Source organism: Eleginops maclovinus, chromosome 16 (genome assembly GCF_036324505.1).
Source record: "Eleginops maclovinus isolate JMC-PN-2008 ecotype Puerto Natales chromosome 16, JC_Emac_rtc_rv5, whole genome shotgun sequence".
Lineage (NCBI taxonomy): Eukaryota > Metazoa > Chordata > Actinopteri > Perciformes > Eleginopidae > Eleginops > Eleginops maclovinus.
Genome location: NC_086364.1, coordinates 13,010,019 through 13,036,569, shown reverse-complemented (window position 1 = coordinate 13,036,569; position 26,551 = coordinate 13,010,019). Strand labels below are relative to the sequence as shown.

General features: G+C 42.0%; 2 protein-coding genes across 6 annotated transcripts; both read left to right on the top strand.

Moving 5' to 3' along the window:
* The first annotated feature begins 309 nt into the window (after nt 1–309).
* On the top strand, nt 310–17,486 carry prkacaa (protein kinase, cAMP-dependent, catalytic, alpha, genome duplicate a). Of its 3 annotated transcripts, none has more exons than XM_063903100.1 (10): nt 310–1,100; nt 9,021–9,082; nt 9,755–9,883; nt 10,567–10,665; nt 10,769–10,851; nt 11,813–11,939; nt 12,026–12,121; nt 12,323–12,445; nt 13,109–13,273; nt 14,517–17,486. In XM_063903100.1, exons 1-10 carry the CDS (start codon nt 1,055–1,057, stop codon nt 14,640–14,642), a joined length of 1,056 nt encoding a protein of 351 aa, XP_063759170.1. In that variant the 5' UTR covers nt 310–1,054; the 3' UTR covers nt 14,643–17,486. The 3 variants fall into 3 exon arrangements, with proteins under 3 accessions (XP_063759170.1, XP_063759169.1, XP_063759168.1); XM_063903099.1 differs by lacking the exon at nt 310–1,100 and adding an exon at nt 3,019–3,290; XM_063903098.1 differs by lacking the exon at nt 310–1,100 and adding an exon at nt 6,109–6,471.
* Nucleotides 17,487–18,632: 1,146 nt separating this feature from the next.
* Nucleotides 18,633–26,475, top strand: samd1a (sterile alpha motif domain containing 1a). Of its 3 annotated transcripts, none has more exons than XM_063903085.1 (7): nt 18,633–19,239; nt 21,611–21,959; nt 22,326–22,468; nt 22,588–22,648; nt 23,969–24,050; nt 24,362–24,476; nt 25,209–26,475. In XM_063903085.1, the coding sequence occupies exons 1-7, from the start codon at nt 18,883–18,885 to the stop codon at nt 25,353–25,355; spliced, it is 1,254 nt and encodes a 417-aa protein (XP_063759155.1). In that variant the 5' UTR covers nt 18,633–18,882; the 3' UTR covers nt 25,356–26,475. The 3 variants fall into 3 exon arrangements, with proteins under 3 accessions (XP_063759155.1, XP_063759154.1, XP_063759153.1); XM_063903084.1 differs by having other exon boundaries at nt 18,634–19,239; nt 22,329–22,468; nt 22,585–22,648; XM_063903083.1 differs by having other exon boundaries at nt 18,636–19,239; nt 22,585–22,648.
* The last annotated feature ends 76 nt before the right edge of the window (nt 26,476–26,551 follow it).

Below are 26,551 nucleotides of genomic sequence, written 5' to 3'. Positions count from 1 at the left end.
TAAATAGTGCTGTGCAAGTAGGATTATGATTGCAAGATGCTTAAGCGGTTGATTTGTGCCCTGCACGAAACTGCGTCTTATAAAATACAAACAGCTGATAATTTAAAGCAAAAAGAAAAAAAACAGTCATAGTTATGGGCGTATTGGCTACAAGCAAGTCCGGGAGGCGGGACAAAATCATTTGATAAACGAATTGCATCAATGCAATGATTGGATGTATTGATGCTCATCCAATCAGCAACTGAATTGCGACGTCACTCATGTAAGTGTATGTGCAATTAGCCAATCGGAGTCAGTCGTAGGCGGGACCCAGTGGATGGATGACTGGAGTTTCCCTTGCGGTCTGAAGATTAATGGAAGGGGTCTGTTGATCTTAGGAATCGACTATCAGATGGTCGGTCCCTGGAAACCATTGCACTTGATGCCTGGTTTAGAAACGAAGGGAGATAAAAAACATTTGAAATAACCAACAGCGGAAAAAAAGACTAACCTGGACACCACTTTTGTTATTCCCGTCTCAACTGAAAAGGCCTGCCTTTGACAGAGATAGCACCTGGTTAGTTCAGGCCAGGATACGATTGCGAGTGACGCTAAAAGCTAATGCTAGCTTGCTCGTACGATAGACGGAAAACGACTTTGACGATCTGTCTAACTGCACGGACTATATTCTGGATAAACCAAGCCACCACTGGGAGTAAAGGACAGTCGAGTGACATCTTGATTTGCCAGTGCTCGCTTGGAAATTAAGGAGCGAACCCTCCGAGGCAAACATACACTGGTTGCAAGAGTTAGCTAGTGTGCTAGCCTAGCCAACCTAAAGCGTCAGTGTAAGCTTCAGACTTGGATATTCTCGCTCGGGTTGAGTTTCCAAACTCCCTAGGGAGGCGTATTGGGAGACATTTATTTACACACAGTCCAATAATGATAGCTGTTAGCTAGTAGCTAGCTGTCAGCGTCATTGAGCCCAGCGACAGCGTTAGCAGTGTAGCATCACTCAACGACTTGCAGAGGAACACTCAGCCGGAGCCCAGGGACCCCACCATCCGCCTTCATCATGGGCAACACGCCCACCGCAAAAAAGGGCAATGAGATGGAGAGCGGTGAGTACCCCTTTACCCGTAGCTGCCGAAGCTAGCTAGAGCATGCAGCCTGGATCGCTATTTCCTGTTTTCCCATAATGGCACTGATATGAAAACTAGAACTTATCACCTGTATAATACATCAAGGCCCAGAGACCCTCCACACTGACACCACTTTGTTTTGATTTAGACGCCCTGTTCTAATAAGGACAATCAGTCACAATATGCTAAACTTTCCTGCGTGGTCCACTTTAGATGGAACACCATAACAGATACCCGAGGCCATTGACATCCACATATATATATATATACTTCAAACAAGCTGTGACACGATGATCATGTCAACTGAACAGCAGAGGATGTTATTCATTCTCCCCACTGATTCTGTGGGAAAGCTCGTGATTAAAAGCCCCAGGCTATAGTCAGAGGAACCGATGGGGATGACAACAACTTGCCTTATACAACAGTCACAGGTTTCTGTTTGGTTCACGTGTTTGAGATGTTTTTATTTCCTCCCATCATAAGGTTAGAAAAGCCTGCGATAACGTTGTTTGGAGTTCTCTTGTGCAGTTTTGATAATACACTCAGGGCAAAGTTATACTCTGTGTATACACAAGTTTTAAGAAATGCAGATTTTAAAGCGTTCAAATGCTAATATTTGGTGTGTGTCTGTGTGTGTGTAAGTGATGGGATCTTGTTACTTTAAAGTGGACCTGAGAATTGTTTCCCGCAGGTTACGTTAACAATGAGTAGAGGGGATTTGGTTGTTATCGGAGAAAGAAAAAGCCAACAGGATGGGGTCATATGATGCATGAGGGTGATCCTCTCCAGGCAGAAACTTAGGAGTTCAGGAGTCTCTTGAATATCATGTGATAAGCAGCATTTAGAACAAGGACTTCACTATTTGTGTTTGTGCGAGACGGAGAGGACAAAATGCTGCGCCAATTGTTGTGTGGACCACTGCTCCTTAGCAGTTGATAGCCCACCTTCTTTCATTAGATCTAAGCTAACAAATAAAATGCACGTATCTACAATACCATCATGCACCATGTATGTTGAGTTGTTGGAGGAGCACGCGACATAAGATTTTCATTGCCAACATATACGCTGTATCTGCTGTGCATATGACAAATAAAACCTTGAAACCTTGAAACCTTGAAACCTTGATCCTCGGATTCCTTACTGATAGAAGGAAATTGTAAACCTAATTCTTAAACACACCTATTAACTCATAAAAAGTGCTTTAGATTCTTTCTCCAAGTAAGGATCACAGACCTTGGAAAAGACTTAGGAGGACACCGTTTTATGTTTTTACCCGTGACCCCATAAATAACGCTCAAGTGTGCAAAGTCTGAGCAGGTATCTGCAAAATGAGTGTCAGCTCCCTGTTGCTGGTAGAGAGTACGTGTGAGGAATGGCGTCCGGTCCTGCTGTAATGTTAACCCAACAATATTAAAATCCCGTAACAAGGACTTTCCACAGCACAGAGGTTTGTTTTTTTAATAGAAATGTGAATTAGTGGATTACTTGGGTAGGGACATTTGTTTACATGTCATGCTTCACATCCTTATCAACCCGATCGCTGCTGATCCACCCTGATCCCAAGAGACAGGTGGAGACCAGGGGTACAGAGCCCACACACAGGAGTGTAATTTTCCACAGAGCAGTATGAAATTAAGGAGAACATGGCAGCCTGTTTTGGTTTCTATTGAACGAGAGAGTGTTGATAGCTTGCGCTTGTGTGCAGGGTCTCTTTCCCCTCAAGTTCCCAGGCTGGAGAGTACGAGCACAGAGCCGCTGCACATACAAAGCTGATTTCTGGCCCATAGGAGGAAGCAGGGCGGACAGACACTCAGTAAACTGCAACAGGAAGTGAAGGAGCAAGGAAGGTCCAGCCCATGCTTTTCACAGTTGGTCATCTCCTTTCTATAAACTAAACACAGCTAACCAGGATAGCTTGATGTGTTGACCCTTAAGAGGCTGTTGGTGATACATATTCTGGATTTCCAGCTTGTGTGAACTGCCGGATATACTGCAGTTTTAAGACTCTTTTCTGGCTATCAACTGGCTTCCTCCTGCCTTGTAGGATGTCTGTTATTCACAGGCTGGCAGGAAGGCTATTTCACCGAGCCGGGCCCGGCCTAGGGGACACTGGCAGTGGAGAAGGCAGACATTACCAACCACAGGAGGAGCTAGAGGCTTGCTGCTGGCGTGAGTTTTCATTGTCAAAATGGACAGGAGAATGGGTTAGCAATGGAGCTGTAGTCCATGCTTTGTTCGCTTGCTTAGCCAGCCACAGGAAGAGCTTACTCGTGCGGTTTACAAAAACTATCAAACTCTTCTTTTTCTTGTAAATATATCTCAATTGATATCTTGACCCGATGAGTTGAGTGTCTGTTCGCATTGTTGGAGAGATGTTTTATACAAACAGACAACAGAGCAGCCTGTTGTTTGGCTCAGTTATTGTGGCTGGGGCTATTTTGCACAGCGTAACACTGTTAGCCTAAAACTGTTACAGTGTAATAATGAATCTTTTACCAAACCCATTTTATTTTTTGTTAAAGCTCTTGTTTTATTGTCCTTCTCACTTGCAGGGCTATTGTATGGCTGCACGAGTGTTTGATAGTCTGGAAATACGTTACTGTACTTCACTTTTGAATCATTCAACCATTACACTATTGTTATGAACCATCCCATTCTGGTGCCATGTTATGACATAAAGGATTGTTGTATTGAATCTTTTGTGTTTTTGAAATGAACCTCATATAATGAGGCGGCACCCTGTCAAAGTGCAACTCCCTCTATCTATAAATATCTATGTGCTCCATGTCCTGCCCCTGCTCTGCACGCAGCTGGTTTGTGTAACAGCGGCAGGTTTGTGTTTGGATCGCTCATCACTTCCTGTCTCCAGTTAAAGGGACTTTGTTATAAGCCTGCATTGATTACCAGTGGACCTTACTGTTGGAAGTGTGGCCACCTCCAATAAGCTTCCCACTGAGTTGGCAAGTTGTCATGCTTCCAGGGAACAATCCTGAGAGGCAAAATGGAGTTCAGTAAAACAGGAAAAGTAGTTTCCTTTTTTTGGATTTTCACAGCAAAAACAGACATATTAGTAATCCTTGTGTCTGGTAATATGTTAAACCTGCAGTCATTTTTACAGGCACTGATGGCCACCTGCTCCTAGTACTAGGATGGGACCAATTTCACTGTGTGTGCTCTGCTGTGTGCATGTAGCCTATGTGACAAATAAAGAGGGTTTCATCCTCCGATTCTATCAATCTATCCACCTGATCTCTGCAACACATAAAGCTATTGCACCAAAATGGCATGCCAAAGACAGGAGGTCTCCCACAAGATTACCCTCATGCCAAACCCAATCCATCTGATGCTGAAACAACTTATTTTAACAAAGTAGACCCAAATGTCAAATGTTTTTAAGCTGCTAGGTAGTATTTGTAGCTGGTTAGCATTTAGCCTCCCACACATTGACACTTATTGACAGGAAGTTGATAAATAAGCAACTATATTTGGAAAGCTTAAACAAAATGTAATGACAGACTGTCTGTATCTGCTCAAGCTTAGTTTGGCACACTCGTGCAGCTTTACATTTTTGTGTCGTATACCTTGTATACAGTCCCGGACAAAATTAAGAGACCACTTCAGCATTATCATTTTCTCTTGTTTTATTATTTATAGGTTTGTCTTTGAGGTTTTTTTTTTTATTAATATTGTATATTATAAACTACTGACAATTTTACTCTGTGTTGGAATTCAACAGACACTGGAATGACTGCCATACATGTAGAGATACAGATTTAAGAACAATTTGGAGTGGTCTCTTAATTTTTTCCGGAGCTGTATATGAAATGAAAAACCCCTGATTTTCCAGCGAAGGTGTCAAAGTCATACTGCATATGCGGCATCTCAGTACTCAACAAGGACACCATTTGTGAGTAGGGCTGCATCAAACATTTATTTTAATTATAGAACAATCAGCCAACTGTTTTCTAGACTACATCGCTTCATCTTTAGGTCTTTAAAATGTAATAAAATAGTTGAAAATGTCAAATTCCTGTTTCTCAAAGTACAAAATACAAAAGAAAGGCGAATTTCCTTTTAGAAAGTCATAAAAAAGTTGCAGGATTGATTTTTCATGCATGTGACTAGAGGAGAATGGAACAAAGTGTGATAATAATTTGTTTTTTTTACTCCTGGATTGCTCAGAAATGTCACTATCCAATCATATTTCAGTAGGATGTAGACTACATTCCCATTGGTGGTAATTCTAGTTACTGCTTGCTCACCAGTCCGATATCTACTGTCAGTATTGAGCCGATGAAAAACAATTGATTTCTCACTTTCACACACATGACACACACAAACACCATTCTAGTTTACATGCAGCTGTGTTTGCCCTCTGACTGATTTCTTACGCCCCACACGGGGATGCATGCTCTCCGAGCAAGGCCTGGTGCGGTCTGGGACCCGATTTGGCGCACTTAACTGTTAAATGTTGGTCAGCTCCCCTAATATAACCCCTCTGTTCCTGCGTCAGAGTGGGCCAGTGGGGCCCCGGGGACAGATGTAGTATTGATTTTTGTAGGATCGATTGAGCACTACATAGACTCTGTGGTGCATTTCGGCAGGGAAAAAAAAGTTTCACTCTGATTTGAGCGTTCTTGATTTGCTCGTGTCTCCTGTTTTTGTTTTCATCCAGATCAAATCCTGATGGTTTTCAACTGTGACATCCAATTGGTTCTGTTAATTAGGATACGTTTCCAGAATCCTGATATATCTAGTTCATCACGTGGTCTTCACTTAGGCCTAGTTTTCCAGAGGACTTCCTCAATGTAATGGATAAATATGCCAGCTGGTGTCTACGCCCCTCCCTTTGGTGATTAGGCCCCTGTTTTGATCAATATATAGCCTCTGTGTGTATGGTTGTTTCTGATATGGGAGGGAACAGCAGAGCGTACTTTGTGTACAGAATAAATATTGATACAAAGCAAAGCAAGGGTCCAATTGATCTGTGTGAGTGTACGGGGAGCCGAGCTGGTGTGTGGATACTTTCTGAACTTGGTGAAGTGACAGTCGCAGGAGAGACTGAAGACTCACCACTGGCAAGGAGACTGTGGATGAGGGGGGGAGCTGCTGATCTGACTACAGTGCTCTCAGAGGGGAAGGAAGGGTCATGAATCAGTGACTCTGAGGAAGAGGCCAAGGAAGAAGAACAGGGGAGACTTTGCTGGGCTAATGTGTGACAGGAAGAGCTCCAGAAGGCATGCAGGAAAGAGGGAGTCATCCTCACGCTCAAGTGAATCAGGGTCACGCTCGGCAGATGCTGCTGCTGCTGCTGCTGCAGCACCAGAGGTACCCATAGTCATCCCAGATGGTAAGGAATTTGGGGTTACATGAGAGTTGAGGAGTTCATCTTTTATTATACCGTCTGCAATTAACATGGGTTATACGAGCCTAGCTTCATAAAAGATGCAGAGATTTGATCAAGATAAGATTCCTCGAAGGCAGCTCTTGAATTGGCCATTTAGCTTCCAGCCACCTGTGCAGAAGCATTCCTGTCTTCCCTCTGCAGCCGCTCCACGTTCTGACAGTAATGGTTTCATTTGTGGCTCTTTCTGCTTGGAAGTGGGAGTTGAGCAACTTTCACGGGAAATGTTTTCTCCCGGTTGACCAGTCGCTCTCTGTGGGAGCAGCAGCGCTCTCGACATGTTTATGCGAACTTTGCTCTCTGCCGTGCTCGCTGGCTTTCTCCCATCCTATTGTTGGAGCTGCTGGTCTTTGGAGAATTTGCAGGAAATCACATTAAGTGGATGAGGATTAAGCCTTTGTGCAGTTTTACAAGTGCATGTGTGTATCAGATAAACACGTTTTCATGAGAAATTTCCAGTAACTGTTTATGTTTCATAATTGTTATCTGAGTTTTTCCAATTTAAAAGCCCATTAGTCTTAAGTCAGTAATGACATCACTATGCTGTTCACTATTGACAGACTGTGGCGTCAGTTAGGCTATGACCTTGGCTTTTTGTTTTGCATCGATTACCTAGGCAGATGGACATTTCAAATGATCCTGAATAGCTTAATGTGTTTAGTTTTTTAGCTGTTCATAGATTAGTCTAAATATTATAAGTATTGATGGATCTATCCACTATTTCTACTTTGAACTCATTCATATATTTATGAACTCTTCCATTCAAAATGTTTTCATATAATTTGAAGCATGTGCTCTTGCTTTAAACGAGCTGTAATAATTAAAGACAGTCAACTACAAATATTGTCCTTTTGTCAAGAGTAGATGTGAACTTAGATCCTGGACAATCTTGTGTCCCAGGCCAACGGTAGAAAAAGCTGTCCTAATTCATCTGCGATGGCAGCTTGTGTCCTATAGTGAGGAGGAATGAGGAAGGACTGGTTATCTACATGTTCCCACAGAGCTCTGTGATTAGCCTCATAAAGATAGGGACAAGAAAAATGAATGGCTGCATATGATAGTGTGTGTACCAAGCTGTTAAACTCAGTCCACAGGCCTATTTCTGTTAGTATACAGTGGCATATATGCACTTTGTTGCCATGTCATAAACTGGGCTCAGAGTTACCGTGTAGGTTTCTTCTAAAGGCATCGTAGCATCAACTGCTGTCTTGGCACAAACTAATATTTATTACTCCACAACAGTGCACCCCTGTCTCAAAGGTCTCCTATTATGCTATATGTCAAGAATATATTATAGGGCCATATCTATACAAAACTTGTCTGTGAAGTGTTTTGCTCAAAATACCAAACAGATCACCCATTGTAGACACACAGAGCTGCTGCGGAGGGGATTCAGCTTGCGACTATATGGGGGTTCATAGGTTGGGACGTGTGACGAGGGCGGGACGTTGCCAGGAGTTTAATGTAAAGCCAGCCCACATTTAGGTTATGACGTCATAACCGAAGCAAGTCTGGATCAGCTCGTTTGCACCCCCGTTTTTATGTGGGTAAGGAGGAAAAGAGAGAGGGTTGTATTTTCTGACACTTTGTGAGTCTCTCACACATTTATGTACAAAAGACAGCAAAAGTGCATTTTGCACAATAGGGGACACCTTTCAGTCCTAGTGTCCTCTTCTGAAGAGGACAGAATGAAGATGGAAACCCATCATTTTACTAACTGAAATCAACTTGGATTATCTCAGAAGGAGGTGACGTGTGTATTCTGCTGTTCCAACTTGTGGTGCAGTGGCTTCCTCTAGCGTATGCATGTCCAAGGTTGCTTTTTGAAAAACTGCTCAGTCGTGTCAAGCTGTATTGGCACCTAATAATAAAGTAATGTCCCAAACTCTTGATAGGTTTTGACTCGGGCACCGTCCCTCTAGGCCTGTTTTTAGTCTTTCCTGTGTATCCCATTGAACCTTCCTCCTGTCTCCAACATGCCTCCTGGCTAAGATTTAGCTGAGATATCACGAGCCGGTTTTCTTTCTGCCTCTCTCCCATGAAGCTGTGGCTCCAGAAGCAACCGTTGTTGTACACATGAAGCCTCAGCGGGGTCCCTGTAACTTCTTCAGTCGTAATAGTCCTCTAGTCTAGAAGATAATAGACCTGTCTTGCTGACTGTATATTTTGCATCTTTAAAATGTACAGCTGTGTCATACTTTATCCCTCAGAGTACAGCAAGGTCAATCATTTCAAATACATTTATTTTTATGCACCCCTCCCCTGATTGGTACTGCCCGGGACCAAAGTATTTAGTTTGGAACTTCCTGTGTCACACAAGCGGGTGTATTTAATGTGCTCCGTTCACCTGCTGGAATATCTCCCTAAGGCCTCACAGTTTTTATTGTAAAATAAACAACATTATGGTCTTCTCTGGGTCTGGGTGACTATGTTTGGTGGCCTATCATACACACACACTCTCTCTCTAATGAATATCCACTTGTCATTAATTACAGTGAAGGAGTTTCTTGCCAAAGCCAAAGAAGATTTCCTGAAGAAATGGGAGAACCCAGCACAGGTGAGAGTGAAAGGGAATTGCGTCAATGTTGTTATTCTGCAGTGGTAGTGTGCTTTTGTTTATATTACTTCTGTGTGTTGAGGCGGGTTAATGTGATAATGCATCTTATAATAAAACTTTAATTAGCTTTTCAGAGACTATTTCACTCTGACTCATGGAAATACTCCCGCTCATGAACAAAATCAGTGCTATTCATTTTGGTGGGGCAGTGCACCCTCTGCTGGCCTGATGTGATATAAAAGAATTAAGAGACCACTCCAAATCTTTCTTAAATCTTCTTTGCTATTCCAGTGTCTGTTGAATTCCAACACAGAGCATTTTTTTCAGTAGTTTAAAGAATGCAATAAAAATAACTCGAAAGACATACCTATAAATAGTAAAACCAGAGAAACTGATCATGCTGCAGTGGTCTCTTCATTTCTTCCGGAGCTGTACATATGTTAATGTTTTTAGTATGATATCACCTCTAATGTAGAATCCCAGTAAAATTAGAACATTTCTAAACTACTTTCAAACTTTATTGTTTAAAAACGTGTTATTGACATGATGATGTTTATTTGAGAGAAGGTATCATTCTAAAAATATTACACTAAAGTCAGGCTTCCCACAGTATGTTGCGGTAAAGTTGTTATTCCCCCTTTCCGCTTCTTGACATCGTCTTCTGCCCCTCAGCAAACTGCGGCATTGGACCACTTCGAGCGCTTGAAGACCTTAGGCACCGGGTCGTTCGGTCGAGTCATGCTGGTGAAACAGAAAGAGTCGGGCCAGCATTTTGCCATGAAGATACTTGACAAACAGAAGGTAAAGCACTTTTAGGCAGAGAAAAACGTCTTAGTAAATAAATATAAATGCTTCACATAACTGCTCCAGCTTGTATTTCTGATTTTGTAGTTATTGTATAGGTAAGTGCACCAAGACTTATAGACATTTAGAAGACACTTACTGAGCACTTAATTCTTTTAAATGTATACCAGATAACCAATACTAATCCATAAGCACTGACAGCCTGGAGACTTTGTAGTCAGACGTGTATTAATAAAAATTACCTTCTGAAGTGCAACACATCACCAGGGTTATTGTTACAGTTATTTTTAATGTGTGGCGCCACGCTGGCTAGCAGCTTCATGACTGTGACAAGATCAAATATTTTTTGTAGCTCGACAAGTGCTTCTTTGATCTCGCAGCATAAAGATCACTTTGTTGTCAAAGTTAAACTGTCCTACAGTGCCGTGAACGTTCTCTCCAGTGTCTTTTCCCTGAAATACTTCCTGGCTTGTTGATGTAAGCCATCACGTCTGGCTTGGGAAAAAATCTGCTGTTCAAGAAATTCATTGTTTTATGTTAGTTTGGTCATTCCAGCACATATAAATAACATAAAATACTATTTTCACAAGTAGTTATCTTCTTTTTTTGCATATTGATGTGGGATGAGACCTTTTCCACCCTATTTTGTCTGAAATGAGCCTCCTTCCTGATCCCTGTAGGTAGTGAAGCTGAAGCAGATAGAACACACACTGAACGAGAAACGCATCCTGCAAGCGGTCAGCTTCCCCTTCCTGGTGCGGCTGGAGCACTCTTTTAAGGTATGCATTAGACAGTTTATCTGGTTATCTACCATGCATGAGCACATTATATTTGCATGTATGCTTTGCAGGTGGAGCTAAAATTGTTCTGGTCTTTCTACAGGACAACAGTAATCTGTATATGATAATGGAGTATGTACCCGGCGGAGAAATGTTCTCGCACTTAAGGAGAATCGGTAGATTCAGGTGAGTTGATTCATGTCAGCATTTGTCAGCTATTTGAGGATAGTTTTAGTCAATGATAACTGCTACAGTCTTCAGGCTATATTAAATATTTTGAATCACTCTAGTCATGCCAAAATATACCCTTCTTTCTTTCTCCAAAAACTATGTTCCGTCATTGTTACCGTGGGGACTATTGCTACTCAATATCACCATGGATTGAAACTGTGCTTTTTAGTTTGACTTGTGTGCTGTCCAATTACGACAACAACATTTTTGGTATTAAGTAAGGGATAATGTGCAGCGAGCTCCCTGATCAGCCTGTCGGGTGTTCTTTTCGCCATAATGACCGCCTCGCTGCACATTATCCCGCTTATTATGCGGCCAGATACTAAACAAACTAACGACTCGACTCCCAGTATTAATTGAAATGATTATATTGACTCAAAAATGGCCGTATTTCTTCCGCTATGAAAAAAGTAACTCCTTTCCACGGCGCACCACGAGTGGAACTGCAACAACAACTTTGCGGCAGCACTGATCAAGGTTTTCTGTAACTGATCAAGTCTGTTCACAGTTTCTGATCCACTAACAAGTCCTGTGCCCCATTGCGCCATCCAGTGCTCACAAACAACAACAAAAACATACAAATGGGCCCAACAGTTACCTTATTAGGTTAGTCTTAGTCGCCCGAAGGCGCATGAATCACAGGAAACATATTTTTGAACCTTTTCGTGTCAGTTAACATAAAGAGGGATTTTGATGACGTTCTTATTTTTTCAAATCTACAATCAGGTCGTTTTTCCCCTGTAAACATAATTGCTCGTGAACATACTCACAGTAGGTGTTTAAAGATGTCAGAGCCGTCTTGTCTTAAGCAAAACGCTAACAAACCTGTGCTCAGTTTTTGTTGACAAAATGAAAACTGCTTTTAGGTTACTGAAATAGTTGACGGTAAATATTGCACCACTGATGTGTTTCGCAGTGAACCACACGCCCGCTTCTACGCAGCCCAGATTGTACTGACCTTTGAATACCTTCACTCGCTGGATCTCATCTACCGGGACCTCAAGCCGGAGAACCTGCTCATTGACCAGCAAGGCTACATACAGGCAAGCCTTGCATGTCTGTTTTTTAGTCCTCAACAATGAGTATGTTTGATCAGTCTTGTGCTCACAGCTGTGTTCTGTGTTCCCAGGTAACAGACTTCGGATTCGCAAAAAGGGTGAAGGGCCGAACCTGGACGCTTTGCGGGACCCCAGAGTACCTGGCACCAGAGATCATCCTCAGTAAAGTGAGTGTTCGGCTCGGACAAAAGTAAACGGCACTTCTCTCTATGCTCAGGGCCGGTCTCCACATATAAGTTAGTTAACCTTTTCCGTGGCCCCAGCTTTTTGCCTGTGGTTCATTTTCGTGATGCTATTGCCGACACCTGTGTAGGAGTTTTTGTTTGAGGACACGTCTGGACGCCCTTTATGTCCTGTGTGTTTTCCAGGGTTACAATAAAGCCGTGGACTGGTGGGCTCTGGGAGTGCTGATATATGAGATGGCTGCTGGTTACCCCCCCTTCTTCGCTGACCAGCCTATTCAGATTTACGAGAAGATTGTATCAGGGAAGGTGAGTTAAGAGAAGCCAACCTTAGTAATCAATGTTTTTATTGTTTTAAGTACTATTTCTACACTCTTTTTCAACCGGTGGGGGTTTGAACACAAAAGTCCATGAATCATTACCAGTGCGGTTTTCCGCAGCTGTGCAAACCATTTTTCAGTGATGGTTTTGTCACAGTGCATCAATCTTTAGTGATATGAAGAGGATTGTGTTGAACATATGTAGAGAGTTAAAGTAACCCTGAAAATACATTTATAAACTAGTGAGGTGTCTGATTATACCATTTTAATTTCATTACAGTATTTGGACCACTGCATCACCAATATAGGGAGGGAAACTAATTTGAATTCCAACACAGAGAGATGTTGTCATTAGTTTATAGTTAAAAAAACACATACCTAGTCTCTTAATTTCTTCCTGAGCTGAATTTGTTTTATATTTATATCTATGGGTTAGTTGTTTTATTAGCAGATCCATTTGAAGTAAGGATACACAAAATGATATCATGAAGTTTCTGATACATTTGTTTGTCTGTGTGTCCTGGTGATCCCACAGCACATGTACAACAGCATATAGTCACAATTTTAGTATGTGGTACACTACCAATGTCCAATAGTATGTAACATAAAACCTAACACTTCTCACACTGCTCTCCTGTCGTCACTGTTTCAGGTTCGCTTTCCCTCCCACTTCAGCTCAGACCTGAAGGATCTGTTGAGAAATTTGCTGCAGGTGGACCTTACCAAGCGCTTTGGCAACCTCAGGAATGGAGTCAACGATATCAAGGGCCACAAGTGGTTTGCCACCACTGATTGGATCGCCATCTACCAGAGGAAGGTGAGAAGGCCAGCCATTATACAGCAGTACTTTGTACAAATACATCCTACCTCCCAGACTGACAAAATAAGATTGCTTTAAGGAGCATTTAGTCAGTGGTGGCCTAAATCTGTAGCTACTGGTCATTTTACACCATCTATTCTTCCTCTGCACAGATGATTGTGGGCTAATGGGTTAATGTCTAAAGCACACAAAGCATGTGTGTTATTAGTTTTTAACCTTAGAGCTGGCAAATCCTGTAGGATTACAGCAGCTTTTCCACAACATACCAGAAGTGGAACCAAGTCATTGTCCATTTGACTTACAATCAGTACACACACACCACCAGATGAATTGGTCCACATAAACAAAGTTCTGTTCATATAAAAAGTCTCCATCATGGTTGATTTCACAGGGGGTCACTTACTTAATACATTAAAGGAACTGGATGAAATGACCCATTCCTAGCCTTGGACTCATCAGGAAAACTAGCAGAAACACAGAGGGACCCCCGACCAGTGCAGTCAGGCGTGTAGTGAGAACTGACAGTGTGCAAACAATGATTAGAATTGTATACTAGTACAGACTATTAACAAACATAGATACATAACAATACAAACTTTGAGAATGTGATTTACTGAGAAACATACAGTTCATTCTTTCTGTCTGGGAAGATAACAGCAACAACGTTAGAAGAGATGAGTCGGCTTCAGAAAAAGCAAATGACACATGAAAGAACATTTTGTCCTACGATTTGTCTCAAGTATTCAAGCAAATGCATAATGCACTTTAATCTGATTTAAGATAGGAAATGAAGCTAGCAAAATCTGGTATTTGCTATTATTTATTTGAATTCATTTTATGGGACTGACCAAAGTTTCCATCTGTTAATTTAATTTAAATTTTAAATGTTAGAACTATTGTTCTTTTTTTGTGTTTAAGAGACTATAATAATACACTTTATTTATAAAGCATCTTTCATGCGAGATGCATCCGAAAGTGCTTTACAGAGTAAGACAAGATTCCAAATAAACAGTGAGGAACAAAATTAAAAGTTATAAACAAACAGAGAGTTGCCACTAAAATGACCACAAATGAAAAGCCAAATTAAAAAGATAAGTCTTTTGTTGCTGGTCTAAGATCCAATGGGACAGGAAGCAGCCTCCCCAGATTTCTTGTATGAAGCACTCTCTGCCATGGCTCTGGTTCTCTCTATTTGCAAACACTGCATCATGCTGATGATTGAATTGTCTTTGTGTTCCAGGTGGAAGCTCCCTTTATTCCTAAGTGCAAAGGCCCCGGTGACACGAGCAACTTTGACGACTACGAGGAAGAGGAAATCAGAGTCTCCTTCACTGAGAAGTGTGCAAAGGAGTTTGCCGAGTTCTAGATTCCATCCATGAGTAGCAGAGAGAGCGAGAGAGAGATTTAGAAAGTAAAAAGGGGTCGGAAGGAATGAAGCGCTAGGGTGGACTGCTAACTTGCTTATTTGTAATGACGACAACAATGTAAACCCCCCCTTCCCCAATGGAAAGGTAGGCAAAGTGAAGAAAGATCCAACTGAACCAGCAGTGTTGCCTTTTCTGATTGTTTCTCAACTGTTACCTATTCATTTTATTTATCCCTCTTGTGTTTGTGACAGGGGCTCGAGGCGAACAGGCATAGGTAGTGGCTGTCCAGCTATACGTGTATCTTTCTGACGGTGTAATGACATGTTTTCAGTCTTTGCAGGTTGAGGCATTGATTTTCTTTTAGGTACTGAATCTGCTAGGCTCTTTTTTTTCTCGAATGGGCCCTCTCTACAAGCTTCTCATAGAGTAATTGTTGTATCTTGTCAACCTGGTTCCCCCTCCATCCTGAATCTGTCCAAGCAATACCAAGTCCAACAGATGTGCCTATCATAATGCCAACTGGTTGGAAAACGTTGTCGAAAGCACTGGTGCAGAGCTTTGGCTACGGTGGCATCAGCCCTTGTGCCCGTTTGGTTTAAAGCTTGAAAACTCTCTGCACCTGCCTTTGTCTGCTATATATGGCATGATTATTGGGTGGATGATGCGCTCACTGCTCGCAGTTGAAGCAGCGGTGACCTCTTTGATCGGAGTGAAAATGATTTATCACAGTCAACTTCATCTAGGTCTTACTCCTTTTGGGGACCTGTGAGAAATGGTAAACGTGAGGTTTGCATTTAAGTCTGTCTTTCTCTTAGCTGAATTTATTAGAGCATTTTAAGAATCCTATTGATGATCATTTGTCCTTTATGTCAATCTCTGTGCTTGTGTGTTATTTAGTGCTCAAGGGTGGGTTAAAAGCTGTGATTTAGCAGCAACTAACATTGTAATCACACTCCTGACTATTGTTTATTTAATTCATAGTACATTTATGATGATTTATGATATTCATATATATATATATATATATATATATATATATATATATAATAGAGTACATGAACTATCCATCCTTTTCAACATTGTCTCATAGCTGTGAAACTGAAATTAAAATTTCATAAATAAACAAATATAAATTCTGCCAAATTTGCAAACTGAGAACATTGCAAAGTTTTCTGTATGTAACTACGACGGTGATGGATTTTAATACGCAAAAAAAGTAGCAAAACGTTTCAACAAAATGTGCATGTTATTTTTGTACTATATCACTTTTAAAGAGAGATAGCAGAGCATTATGGTTTTGTGCTGAGGTACATGAGCTCATGGATAATATGCTTAACTATTAAAATGGACTCTCAGCCGCTCGAATTTAAAGATGGAACAAGACCAAGTTTAACGTGTCAGAAAGTTCTTCTAGGCTTCTCACCTTGATAATTATTATTTTATTTTCCTTCCTCCCTTTTATCTTGTATATACCCTACATGTAACACCTTCAGATACATTTGCAGTCCAACCAAACTTTTTGGACTGATGAGATTGGAGTGTTTTTTTCCGTTTTCCAGCTTTCTATGTAACAAATTAAACTAAGGAAGCTATCCTAAAGCTGTCCCCTTTTGCCAAGTTTATTTCTGTGGATGCAAGACAATCGCAGACCAAATCTAATTGCTGGTTTGTTGACTGAACACTTGGTTTGATGAAGGATGCTTGCTTTCGCCCCTCCTCCCCCTCCATAGGCCCTAGGTGCTAGACTTTGTCCATCTCACTGAAAAGCTTCTGTGAATTGTTAGATGTGCATCAATTTGTCATAAAGTCTTGTAACATGACATTTTTGAGAATGTTTTTCAACTCTAAATGATTTCAGTAGGCTTGAGTAATTATTTTGGCTGTCTCTTAATGTAATTGAGATCAAACACAGGATATCTTTTTTGAATGTCTTGATGGAGATGGTTCAACACTGTTTGGAAACATGATGTGTATTTTTTACAATACATGTTTCTCTAGTGAGCTTGGTTTTTCTTGCATGTGGTAAAGCAACCCAACGACAAGACATCTCCTGGACCTGGAACCTGTTTGAGAATCATTGTTTCCACTGCCGACAGTCTCATCACTGTTTACCCTTTCCATTTCTTTGAGCGTCACATTGAACAATGCAGTGGATCACCAACCAACTCGTCCAGTCCTTTGCAAATACTGAAGCACATACAACATCCTTTCAAATCTCCTATTTAATTGATTTGTGCTAATTATTTGAAACTTTAAGACACTATGTAATGCTTTGAAGAGAGCACATGTAATATCTTTATGTTCTGACAAATGACTAAATCAGAGTTGGTGGGTGGAAGGCAAAGCCATTTGATCCACTTCAGAAACTGAGGCCATCACAATGCATCATTTTTGTTTCTCATACAAAACTTCTTGTAAATTGTCTTTAATGATCTTTTATCAGCTGAACACTATCAACTGCTCTGTGCTAATTTTAAGTTTTTTCTCCTGTGTTTGCCTTCTAATTTCATCAAGTTTCCACACTCATCATTCAAACATAACACTTTTTACATCTGAGATGTTTTGCGTTCATATTTTCTAATTGTATTTTCAAAAAAAAAGCAAAAAAGCAAAAACAGAACATTAATCTTTTCCTCATGACCTGGGTACAGTGATTGTGTAGTCTATTGTACCTTTTGGGAAACAATACTGTATATCCTTGCCTTTGACAGTCTTAACTATCTTACCCTCTGGAGAACTTGACAGATACCCTTAGAACACAATGAGTATGTTAAAAAAAATATACATAAAGTAATATTTTGCAAAATGTATCATTCCAATAAACTTTTACTTGTTAAGACTAATATGTCTGGGTTATATGTAAGCGCTCTTCTCACCATGCAACATTTCACACTGATTTAGGCTTGTCACTTCTAGAAACATCTATATGTCAAGGAAGGTATTCGCAGCTTCAGGCTACTCAAGGCTGGATCAGAAGAACATACTTATTGGTAGGTGTGGGGGGGGGGGACTGTATCGTCTGTCATGTGTTTATGGAGTCTGGCCGCTGCAATTGAATAATGCAGTGTTGCGTTCATCCTGTCACAGTATGGGATCAATGACCAGCTTTCAGCAACTCTCAAAATGTATTCCCCCTTCAGGGTTCCCCAATCAGGATTGCATCTATCTGCATCAGTTACATGTGAAGGAGAGAGACTTCCAGATGGTGGGAAAGCAATTAAGAGGCTGTATGGACCACATAATTTATACAAACCATCCAAACATGGAAATGCATTAAAGAATGAACAGTTACAGCAATTCAGTAATAGCACAATAATGACTGGCATTGATAGGGCTACAAATTAGCAAATCAATCCACAATGACATTTCACATATACATGTTAAAGAGCAATAATTACAAAATATAAATAAAACCACTTGATTATTTTATACAATAATAAAGTGATGATTTATGAGTATAATAGGATACATTTATTGTATATGTATTATCCAATTATTGACAATAGAGACCTATGTGTTTATATATATTACACAGGTAATCATCCCCTAATCTTAAATACAGATTTCATGTATTACATGTAAATGTACACAAGAACACATCAGGGTCCAATTCAGCGTTATGAATAACCTTTTTTACTTAAACATCTGTTTTTAATTACAATTTTGATTGTTCTTTTTAAATGAATTACTTATTGGATTTTATCAGTATATTATTATATATACTGGTTAATGAAGGTGTTTGCTCTTATGAACATCTTTTATTGACTACTTAATTATTCCATAGCTTGATCTAGAGATAGGGCAACACATGGTACTCAAAATACCAGGGACACACGCCTCAGGCTCTTTACCCGATTTTGCGAAGCTATACGTGAAATAGATGGACCACATGTGCCCTACCCTCAGTCACTACTTCAAAGGCGTCACCACACTTTCTAACTTGAAATAAATGGCCACCTTTCAAACCCTTTATGGCGCACATGGATCCGGGTACGCGCGCTCGTCCTCGTCCAGGACAGCTATTCCACCTTAAGGCCCCTCCAGAGTGAAACTTTTCTCTGCAACTCCGTCGGTCCACCTTAAGCGCACACGCAAACGCAGGAGGCGTACAGCGAGGTTTCCGCTGCTCAGTTGGGCTCGGACCGCGGCTCACGAAAAACACCGTGTGTAACGTACAAGGTTGACGCACTAAGGTAAGAAAAAAGCAAGAAGCAAGCGAACCAACCGAGCACAAAAAATATGTCTGAATCCAAGTACCGCGAGTGGATCCTGGACACTATCGACTCGCTGCGGTCGCGAAAAGCCCGGCCGGACTTGGAGAGGATTTGCCGAATGGTCCGGAGACGACACGGGTCCGAGCCAGACCGAACCTGTGCAGAACTGGAGAAACTGATTCGGGAACAAACCGTGCTCAAAGTTAACTACAAGGGCTCTATTTCATACCGGAACGCCGCCAAGGTTCAGCGAAGAAGCAGAAAAAAAGACGATGTTACCACGGCTGCGAGAAGGAGCGCGGTGGAAGAAGCCAGTCATTCTGACCTGAGCAACGGGGACAGCGCTTTCGGTCCCGTAGACCCGGACGAGGAGGATTTGGAGGTACGTGGAGGTTGATGCGAGGAGGCATGAGCTCACATCTCATTGTCATATCAAATTAACAGGGGGAGGGAAAAAGCTAATCAAATATAGTGTTTGGTTTGGTGAGAAAAACACGTCTTTTTGTGTCTACACGGGGAGTGGTGAGGGGAGTGATTTGCAAGTGCACCCAAAACTGCCGCAGACGGGGAGCGGCGGTTCGAGCGCTACCGAGCTGGAGACGAGAGAAAAAGACAACAGAATGTGCGCTTGTAGTGCGGGTGTAGCATTGTTTCTGGAAAAAAGCACTTTTAACGGGCGGTTACGACGCGTAATTTGTGGTCTAGAAAAGTTGCGCCGTCCTGCCCGTCTGCAACAACGCGAGCCACCATTATCGGCAGCAGAAAGCGCTTTTCGAGCCCCAAACTCAGCGTTGAGCGAAGGGGAGGAGGACTCTGTCAAGCTAGCGAAAGAGTAGCAGACGTAGCCTGGAAGATGAACACAGTCGCTTTCAAAATAAGAGCGTCTAACTACGTGCTTGCTAGTTAAGCTTTTATTTTGGAAGCCTGGGCAGGAAATATATGTTTTCATTATGATCACCTTGTATATGTGGGAGTGGGTGAAGGAAAAAAGTCTCAAACACCGCGGATGTAGGAACCTGATGGGGGACGCTGGGACATTGTGTGGTTGTTGACGAGGACATCCATTCCAGGCAAAACACCAAATGTCACCAGAGCCATGTGCTTGCCATGTCTGCCCGTGTCGAAATTCCCCCTACCGTCTGGACTTCAAAATATGCCCATCACTATGTTTTGCCCTGTAGAGCAGCAACACATTATATTATTACCCTTGCCAAAGTACTCACACAACAGCTCTATTTTGTCCGTGTATGCACATTGCAGCTATATTTCAAGTGATGCACGATTGCAGACGCAGTGCATAAAGTCGAACCCCTAGATCCATTGTCGGACACCCAGCCCGGTCTCGTCTAATGCTTGGTGCTGGCTGTTTTTGTGGCCTCTCTCGTCCCACACACAATGGCATCACTTCCCAGTGTCTATAAACTATTTTGTTTCGCGTATTTAAGATGAGCCACATCACTGCAAAGTACTGATATGTGTAGGAGCCGGTAACACTTTGAGGACCTGAACTAACGTGAAGCGACCGCAAACTGTTCGCCCAGCAGCGCTGTAGCTGGCGGATCCGATTTGGGTTAAGCTGAGATCAAATTGACTTTGTTCTCTGAAAGGCGTGTGCGTTGCTACAAAAAACGAGTCCGATCACTTTAAACAGGCTGCTACCCGGGGCTTGTAATGCAGAATTTACTTGAATACGAGTCAGATGTAGACAGTGACGTGTCCGATAACAGACTCCTTTACTCAACTGTAAATCGTTGACCCGGTGCAAAGTCAAAGTGCTTGGTAAACCAGGCGACTGATGCTCGCTGTGTGGATCAGCCCGTCGACTTATACCTCGTTTCCCTTCTCCGGTGTGCTTTGCCGTGTCTCAGCCCCCGGGAAGCGCTCCGTTAAAGACCTCGCACACAATGGCGAGGTTTTTACCGCGGCTCGCAACTCCATGCGCACTTGGGAGGAAATTTGTGAAAAACCTATAACGCCTCCCATCGGCTCTTTCTACACTCCCGTGTGTTAGAATGATCAATCATGTAGGCCTCTAAAGATCGGAACGCACTGAGCATATCGCCTGTTTTCATGTGAGCCGAGATGGAAATCGTGCAGGGTAAAGATCCTGGGGGGGGGCATGATGTGCTTTTGTGACCGTGTCTCGGTGAAAGTTATGTGAAATGCAGTGCGATGGGTGAATGCCATACAAGCGGCTATTTTCTCAGGAGCGGGGCGGGCTTTAGTGCGCTCTTGTGCTCGGTCTTGGACACGCAGTCGCAAACAAGGTATTTTTTTTACTCAGGGCGCCGTCGACAAACCCCCCCCCCCCCCCAACGAACGGAATGAGTGCGTATGTTAGAACTACTTGTATGCAAACACACAACATCCCATCGAAGTGTTTAAATTGCGTGGAAACGCGTTTGTGGTTGAAGGACAGTCTGTCTGCGGAGTGAACACTGCACCGCGGAGAGCATTCAGAGGCAATCATTTACCACCAGAGCGGTCACATTGCGACATCTGTATGGTGTTTTCATGTGACACTTGCAGCATGCAATTAGTGCTCAGTCACAAGCTTTACCAGTTTTTTCATTGTTGAGAGTGTCTTTTCTTTCACTGGGTTAATGTTTTCTAATCCCCTCGAGCTTTTTGTCTCCACATTGATTCAAACAAATATTATGTCATGCTTGACTTTATTTAGGTTTTTGATGTTGTTTTTGTTAGTAGATTATAAATACAACATGAAAATGATATGTTGAACTTCTGCATGTTAGGCTGACACTTCTATGGCGATGGACACAGACAGTAATGCAGAGGAGGAGGGGGCTGATGAGAGCCGGGATGGGCAGGATGGACCCTCTCCTGGCCGCCCTGATGCAGATGCCAGCATGCGCTGTGCCCCTGTGCGTGCCATCTCTGCCCCCTGCTCCCCCTCTGGCAATCGGCCTGGCCCCGGCTGTGGACCCGTCTCTGGCCTGGACTGTGCCTCCCTACTGAAGGCTGGTGAGAGGCCCAGCTCCTTGCCCCCCTCCAGCCCCAGGGCCCTCACAAACAATGACTGGGCCTATCATTCTGCTGTGTGCCCAACGGAGCGCCAGCACCCAGGAATGCAGAGAGACAAAGGTATTCACACTGCTAGAGACTGTCTAATGTGCACACCCGGTATTATGGGCCTCTCAAATATTGCTTCATGTGCAAGACGTATGCTAAGTTGTGAATTGGGATTGGAGCTGGATGGGTGACATTGTTGTTTATGATACAAATGCCTCAGTTAATGTTAGCAATAAACTTCCATGGCTTAGCGATGACTTCCTGCAGTAAGACATGCAGTCATCCATCAGCTTGTTTGAACAACTTAATAAACAGTGTTAAAATAAACACATTTAAGAATTTTAAGATGCACTAGCTTTTGATTGGCACTTGAATTTGCATTGATAAGAAGTCAGGTGTGACAGTATGAATTATATCAGCATGTGCTTACTCTGTTAGCAGCAGCCTCAAAGCCAGCAATCCACTCTCCAGCTACCAGCCCCTGCACCTTAAACAACAACGTGAAGAAAGAAGATGGAGGCCAGGCAGTGGAGAGTGGCCTTTCGTCCGACCAGTTGGTACCAGACTATGCAGCAGGGCTGGTAGTTATCCTTTTTAGTGACAAATAATACCACCTAAAAGTCTCCTGTTCTTTTGATTTTCTTGCTAAACACTTGACATTTCATGTTCCTTTTTCTGTTCTGTTTTGTTTCACCAGCAGGAGGAAACCAGGATTGTATCTGATGGAAGACCACAGGCACTGTCTTTGCCATCTGACAACTGTGAGTAACACAGTGTCTCATGTTTTGTTTTTACAACTGCTGTGTAGTCGCATCTGTATGGCACAGAACAAATAGATCACTAGTCTGCTCTTTAATTTTTGGAAAATAGTTTCTAAGAAAACACACCTAAGGATTAAGGTAATGACAGCTTATGTTTCAAATACCACTCTGACTGTTTGGCCTTTTTGACTAGAGGTTGCCTTGAGGCTTGCTCAAGATTTTTCGAATGCTTCTCAAGCTTCTCCAACTACCTACGGATCCAGATGGTGCTTACTTTGACTGTTAAAGGTTTATGCTCAATGCACCTCTCCAATACTGCAGTGATAGAAGCTTTGCTAGTAGAGATGTCCTCTAGACATGATACACTTTGAGTCAATTTAGAAGATTTGAATGCTAAAAGCTTTAAATGACGTTATAGCAGTCAAAAATACATACACATAGACATAAAAACATAAAAATAATAGCATGGACTTGACTCCTTTAGCTTGCTTGACTTAGTTGACTGTTTTATTAGTTTTCCCTCTTTATCGGGACATTACCAAGACACTTCATAGCAAATAACTAGCATGCCATTTTAGAAATGAAACTGCCATGCCACAGTACTTGGAAAGGGTTTGGCTAAACATTTTGAATCTTTAATCTAAAAGGATCTGCACTCACCTAAAAATGAGGCTTTCGTCCTTGTCATAAATCACATGCATGCTGACAGTCCTGCCAGCATATTGTGACAGTGGGCAGGTACTGTATAGTAATGTTGCTGTATCAACACTCGTTCAGTGTACCCTAATTGTACTGAACCGTGAACAAACTCTAATGGAAAAACATACTGTACCGTGACAGTGGAGCCTCAGTGTGGAATACTAGTCCCATGGAAAAATAATCACTTTCATTTCATCACAACTCTGCTGCTGTTTGCTCGCACTGCTCAATAAGAGGTATAGGAGGCTGCACATTTGAAACTTTTATCAACTGGGGCTCAGTGCTGCTGCAGTGGACCCGGGCCTGTGGACTATTCTGCATGTCATTCCTTCTCTCTCCCACCTTGAAAATCTATTCATCTGTAATAAAGGCAAAATGTCCAAAAGGTAATTAAAGAAAATAACATCAAAGTTACAAATATGGTTCCTATGAAAACCATTGTCTTTGCTCCCATTTCCCCTTTTTCCACCAAAGGTTAATGTACATATGCCGGAGATGAAGCTGAACAAAGCTTAAACACATGATGGATTCAGATGCCAAATGCACAGAAAATGTTGACTTAAAATTTGTTACTTAGTTGTCACTTTAATATTGTAATTTATACTTCTATTTTGTTCACAGGTACATTAAAGAACAAGTTGAATATAACGTCCTTCCCAGCAGAAGAACACAGCCTTCTGAATGGTGGTAAAGATAATGAAGTGTGAGTATCCAAATCATTATGTCCTCAACTAGAAATATGCATTTTACCAAACAACTAAGATAATGTCACTTATCTTACTACAATGTTTTATACAATTTTGACTTTTAGTCAAATGCAGTTTTTATTTTGAGTTAGTTGAATTATTGATTTACATATGTCTAAGGCACAGACGTGTAAGTAATTACTGACCACACAGAAGGTCACGTAAAGGCTTGTCCAAAACAAAAAGCAATAAAGTGAGACACTAGCTTTTGAAGAAAGATCACTCTGTTGTCATCTCTCTTATTCCTTTGTCTCTGATCTTACTCCAGCTCCGTGAAGAAGGAGAATATGAGCCAGAACTTAATGCAGTGGACTGTGGCAGATGTGGCCAGTTACTTTTCAGCTGCAGGTTTTCCAGAGCAGGCTGTGGCGTTTCGAACACAGGTAAGTGCACCGCCCCAAAGCTGCCATTGGGGGCACTACATGTTAACTGCAAACCATACATATCCCATCACCGGTGCATTTGTAGAGACGGATAGCATTAAGTGTTTGTCGCACAATAGTAGTGTATGCTGTGGCCAGTAACAATTTGTTCAATTTATTTGTTTTTTAAACAGGATTTTAGGGTTTAAATAGCTGCTTTAGCTTTCTACACATTGTGTCCTGGCAGCCATTTGATAATGACATTAGTTACATTAAAGCTGGAGTGTGGGACTTTTACATATAAATGAGCATCTGTTACATTAAAGCGTGTGCCAAACAATATTTGCAATGTAGATTAAGCCTATGCCCACCAGATAAATCACTCTGTATTTGGTAGAACAATGGAGTTGTGGTGTCTGCCATCTGGGGCGAATTGGCCACCCTGGCACAATGGTTTGCTCACAGCATCTCCCTAAACTTCCAGTAGAGTTTTCTAAGAGTCTTCCACTAGACATCTTTTGAATTGAATCCTTTTTCTAAACAGCAAGTTTTCTTATTTCAGCTTGAGCAACTTCATACACTTCTGCCACAATCATAGCTGCTGCTGCATCCTGGTCTCTCCCTTATGGTAATAACTCGCACAGCCAGAGGGGGGAGACAACATTTTGGCACTCCAGGTTTAAAAGACGTTAAGCATTCAGAACATGCCTTTTAAGCATATGCTCCTGATGCTAACTGAGCTCTCTCCCGCAGGAAATTGATGGGAAGTCCCTTCTGCTAATGCAGCGCAGTGACGTGTTGACTGGTTTGTCTATCCGACTCGGCCCTGCGCTCAAAATCTACGAGCGACATGTGAAGGTGCTGCAGAGGACCCACTTCCTGGAATACGAAGACGTCTGAAGTTGTGATGCACATGACAGACAGACAGACAATGCTGCATTGACCCAAACGTTCATGCAGTGCCCTCTCCCATCTATATACTGCCACCCACCTTCATATACAGAATATGTAAAGGGTGAGTGGGGGGGGGGGGGGGTGTGCTGCGGTGGAATTATCTTTCACTGTGAATGATCAGAAACTGTAAAACAGTCATCCTACCTCTCATTAAGCGATGTTGGTCTTCAAATGGTATTCACTTCAACCGTGCAGTTCAATTGCATCCTCAAGGGAATGGACCGGTACGTTTAGAATAATCTTTGGAGGAGAAATGACCTTCCTGCAAACGTCAAAGATGGATAATGCAGCCTTTGAAGCAGACTGAGACCGGCACAAAGTGGACCACCTCTCGGTTAATGTACCCACAGACATTCTGCACGGCACCGTGCCGCGAGCAAGCGTCACAGTGTTTGTTTCCCATAAAATCTCGGTTTCTTGTCTGAATTCCTGCTTGATCTGTTATGATACCTTCTATGAGTCCAGAACCTCACAGATAAACCTGGAGCACATCTGCTGTGAGATTTCCAAATCCGTTACATAAATGTCATTTCAGTGCTGGGGAAGTCGGACTCTACATATCTGCATCACAGGTCTGATTCCTGACTCATGCCACCAACAGCTGCTGATGTTGGACCATGTCGTATATAACCAATATGATATACCACTACCTGCTGGGAAGGCAATACGTGTTTTGTTTGTTTTTCTTTCCATTTTTTATCTTATTTAGCTCTGAATGGGGTCCAAATATTTACATTTTGGGGGAGCAATTGCAGACCAGGCCTATTGGAATTTGCTTACGTATATAAGCAAAATAAGTAATACAATTTGGGAGATGTTATTGTTATACTGAATATATTATTTTAAATAATACAGCTGCTCAGTGCCTGTTTACAGAGCAGGTATCTTGATCAAATGCAATATTTTTATTTATCATCCATTCATAAGTTGTTCAGTGTCTCTTTTGTATGTAAGCTATCCTCTTGAATTGTAACATTCCATATGATGTAGTCCACATGTCCCTTTTTATCTGTAATGAATCGCTTCTTCCAGATTCACGAATAAAGCTTTTCTCTTGGTTCAGTCACTTATTTTCTTATTTATTACACTCCTTATATCAACAATTTGCATAAATAGATGGCTACAGTAGGTAAAAGTTACCC

Excerpts from the sequence above, each read along its gene's own strand:
- prkacaa (XM_063903098.1), top strand. The coding sequence starts at position 6,333 with ATGTGTGACAGGAAGAGCTCCAGAAGGCATGCAGGAAAGAGGGAGTCA. Across the intron at positions 6,472-9,020 it reads ACCCATAGTCATCCCAGATG|TGAAGGAGTTTCTTGCCAAA; the intron begins GTAAGGAATTTG and ends CATTAATTACAG. Across the intron at positions 12,122-12,322 it reads CAGAGATCATCCTCAGTAAA|GGTTACAATAAAGCCGTGGA; the intron begins GTGAGTGTTCGG and ends TGTGTTTTCCAG.
- samd1a (XM_063903083.1), top strand. The coding sequence starts at position 18,883 with ATGTCTGAATCCAAGTACCGCGAGTGGATCCTGGACACTATCGACTCG. Across the intron at positions 19,240-21,610 it reads CGGACGAGGAGGATTTGGAG|GCTGACACTTCTATGGCGAT; the intron begins GTACGTGGAGGT and ends TCTGCATGTTAG. Across the intron at positions 22,649-23,968 it reads GTCTTTGCCATCTGACAACT|GTACATTAAAGAACAAGTTG; the intron begins GTGAGTAACACA and ends TTTTGTTCACAG.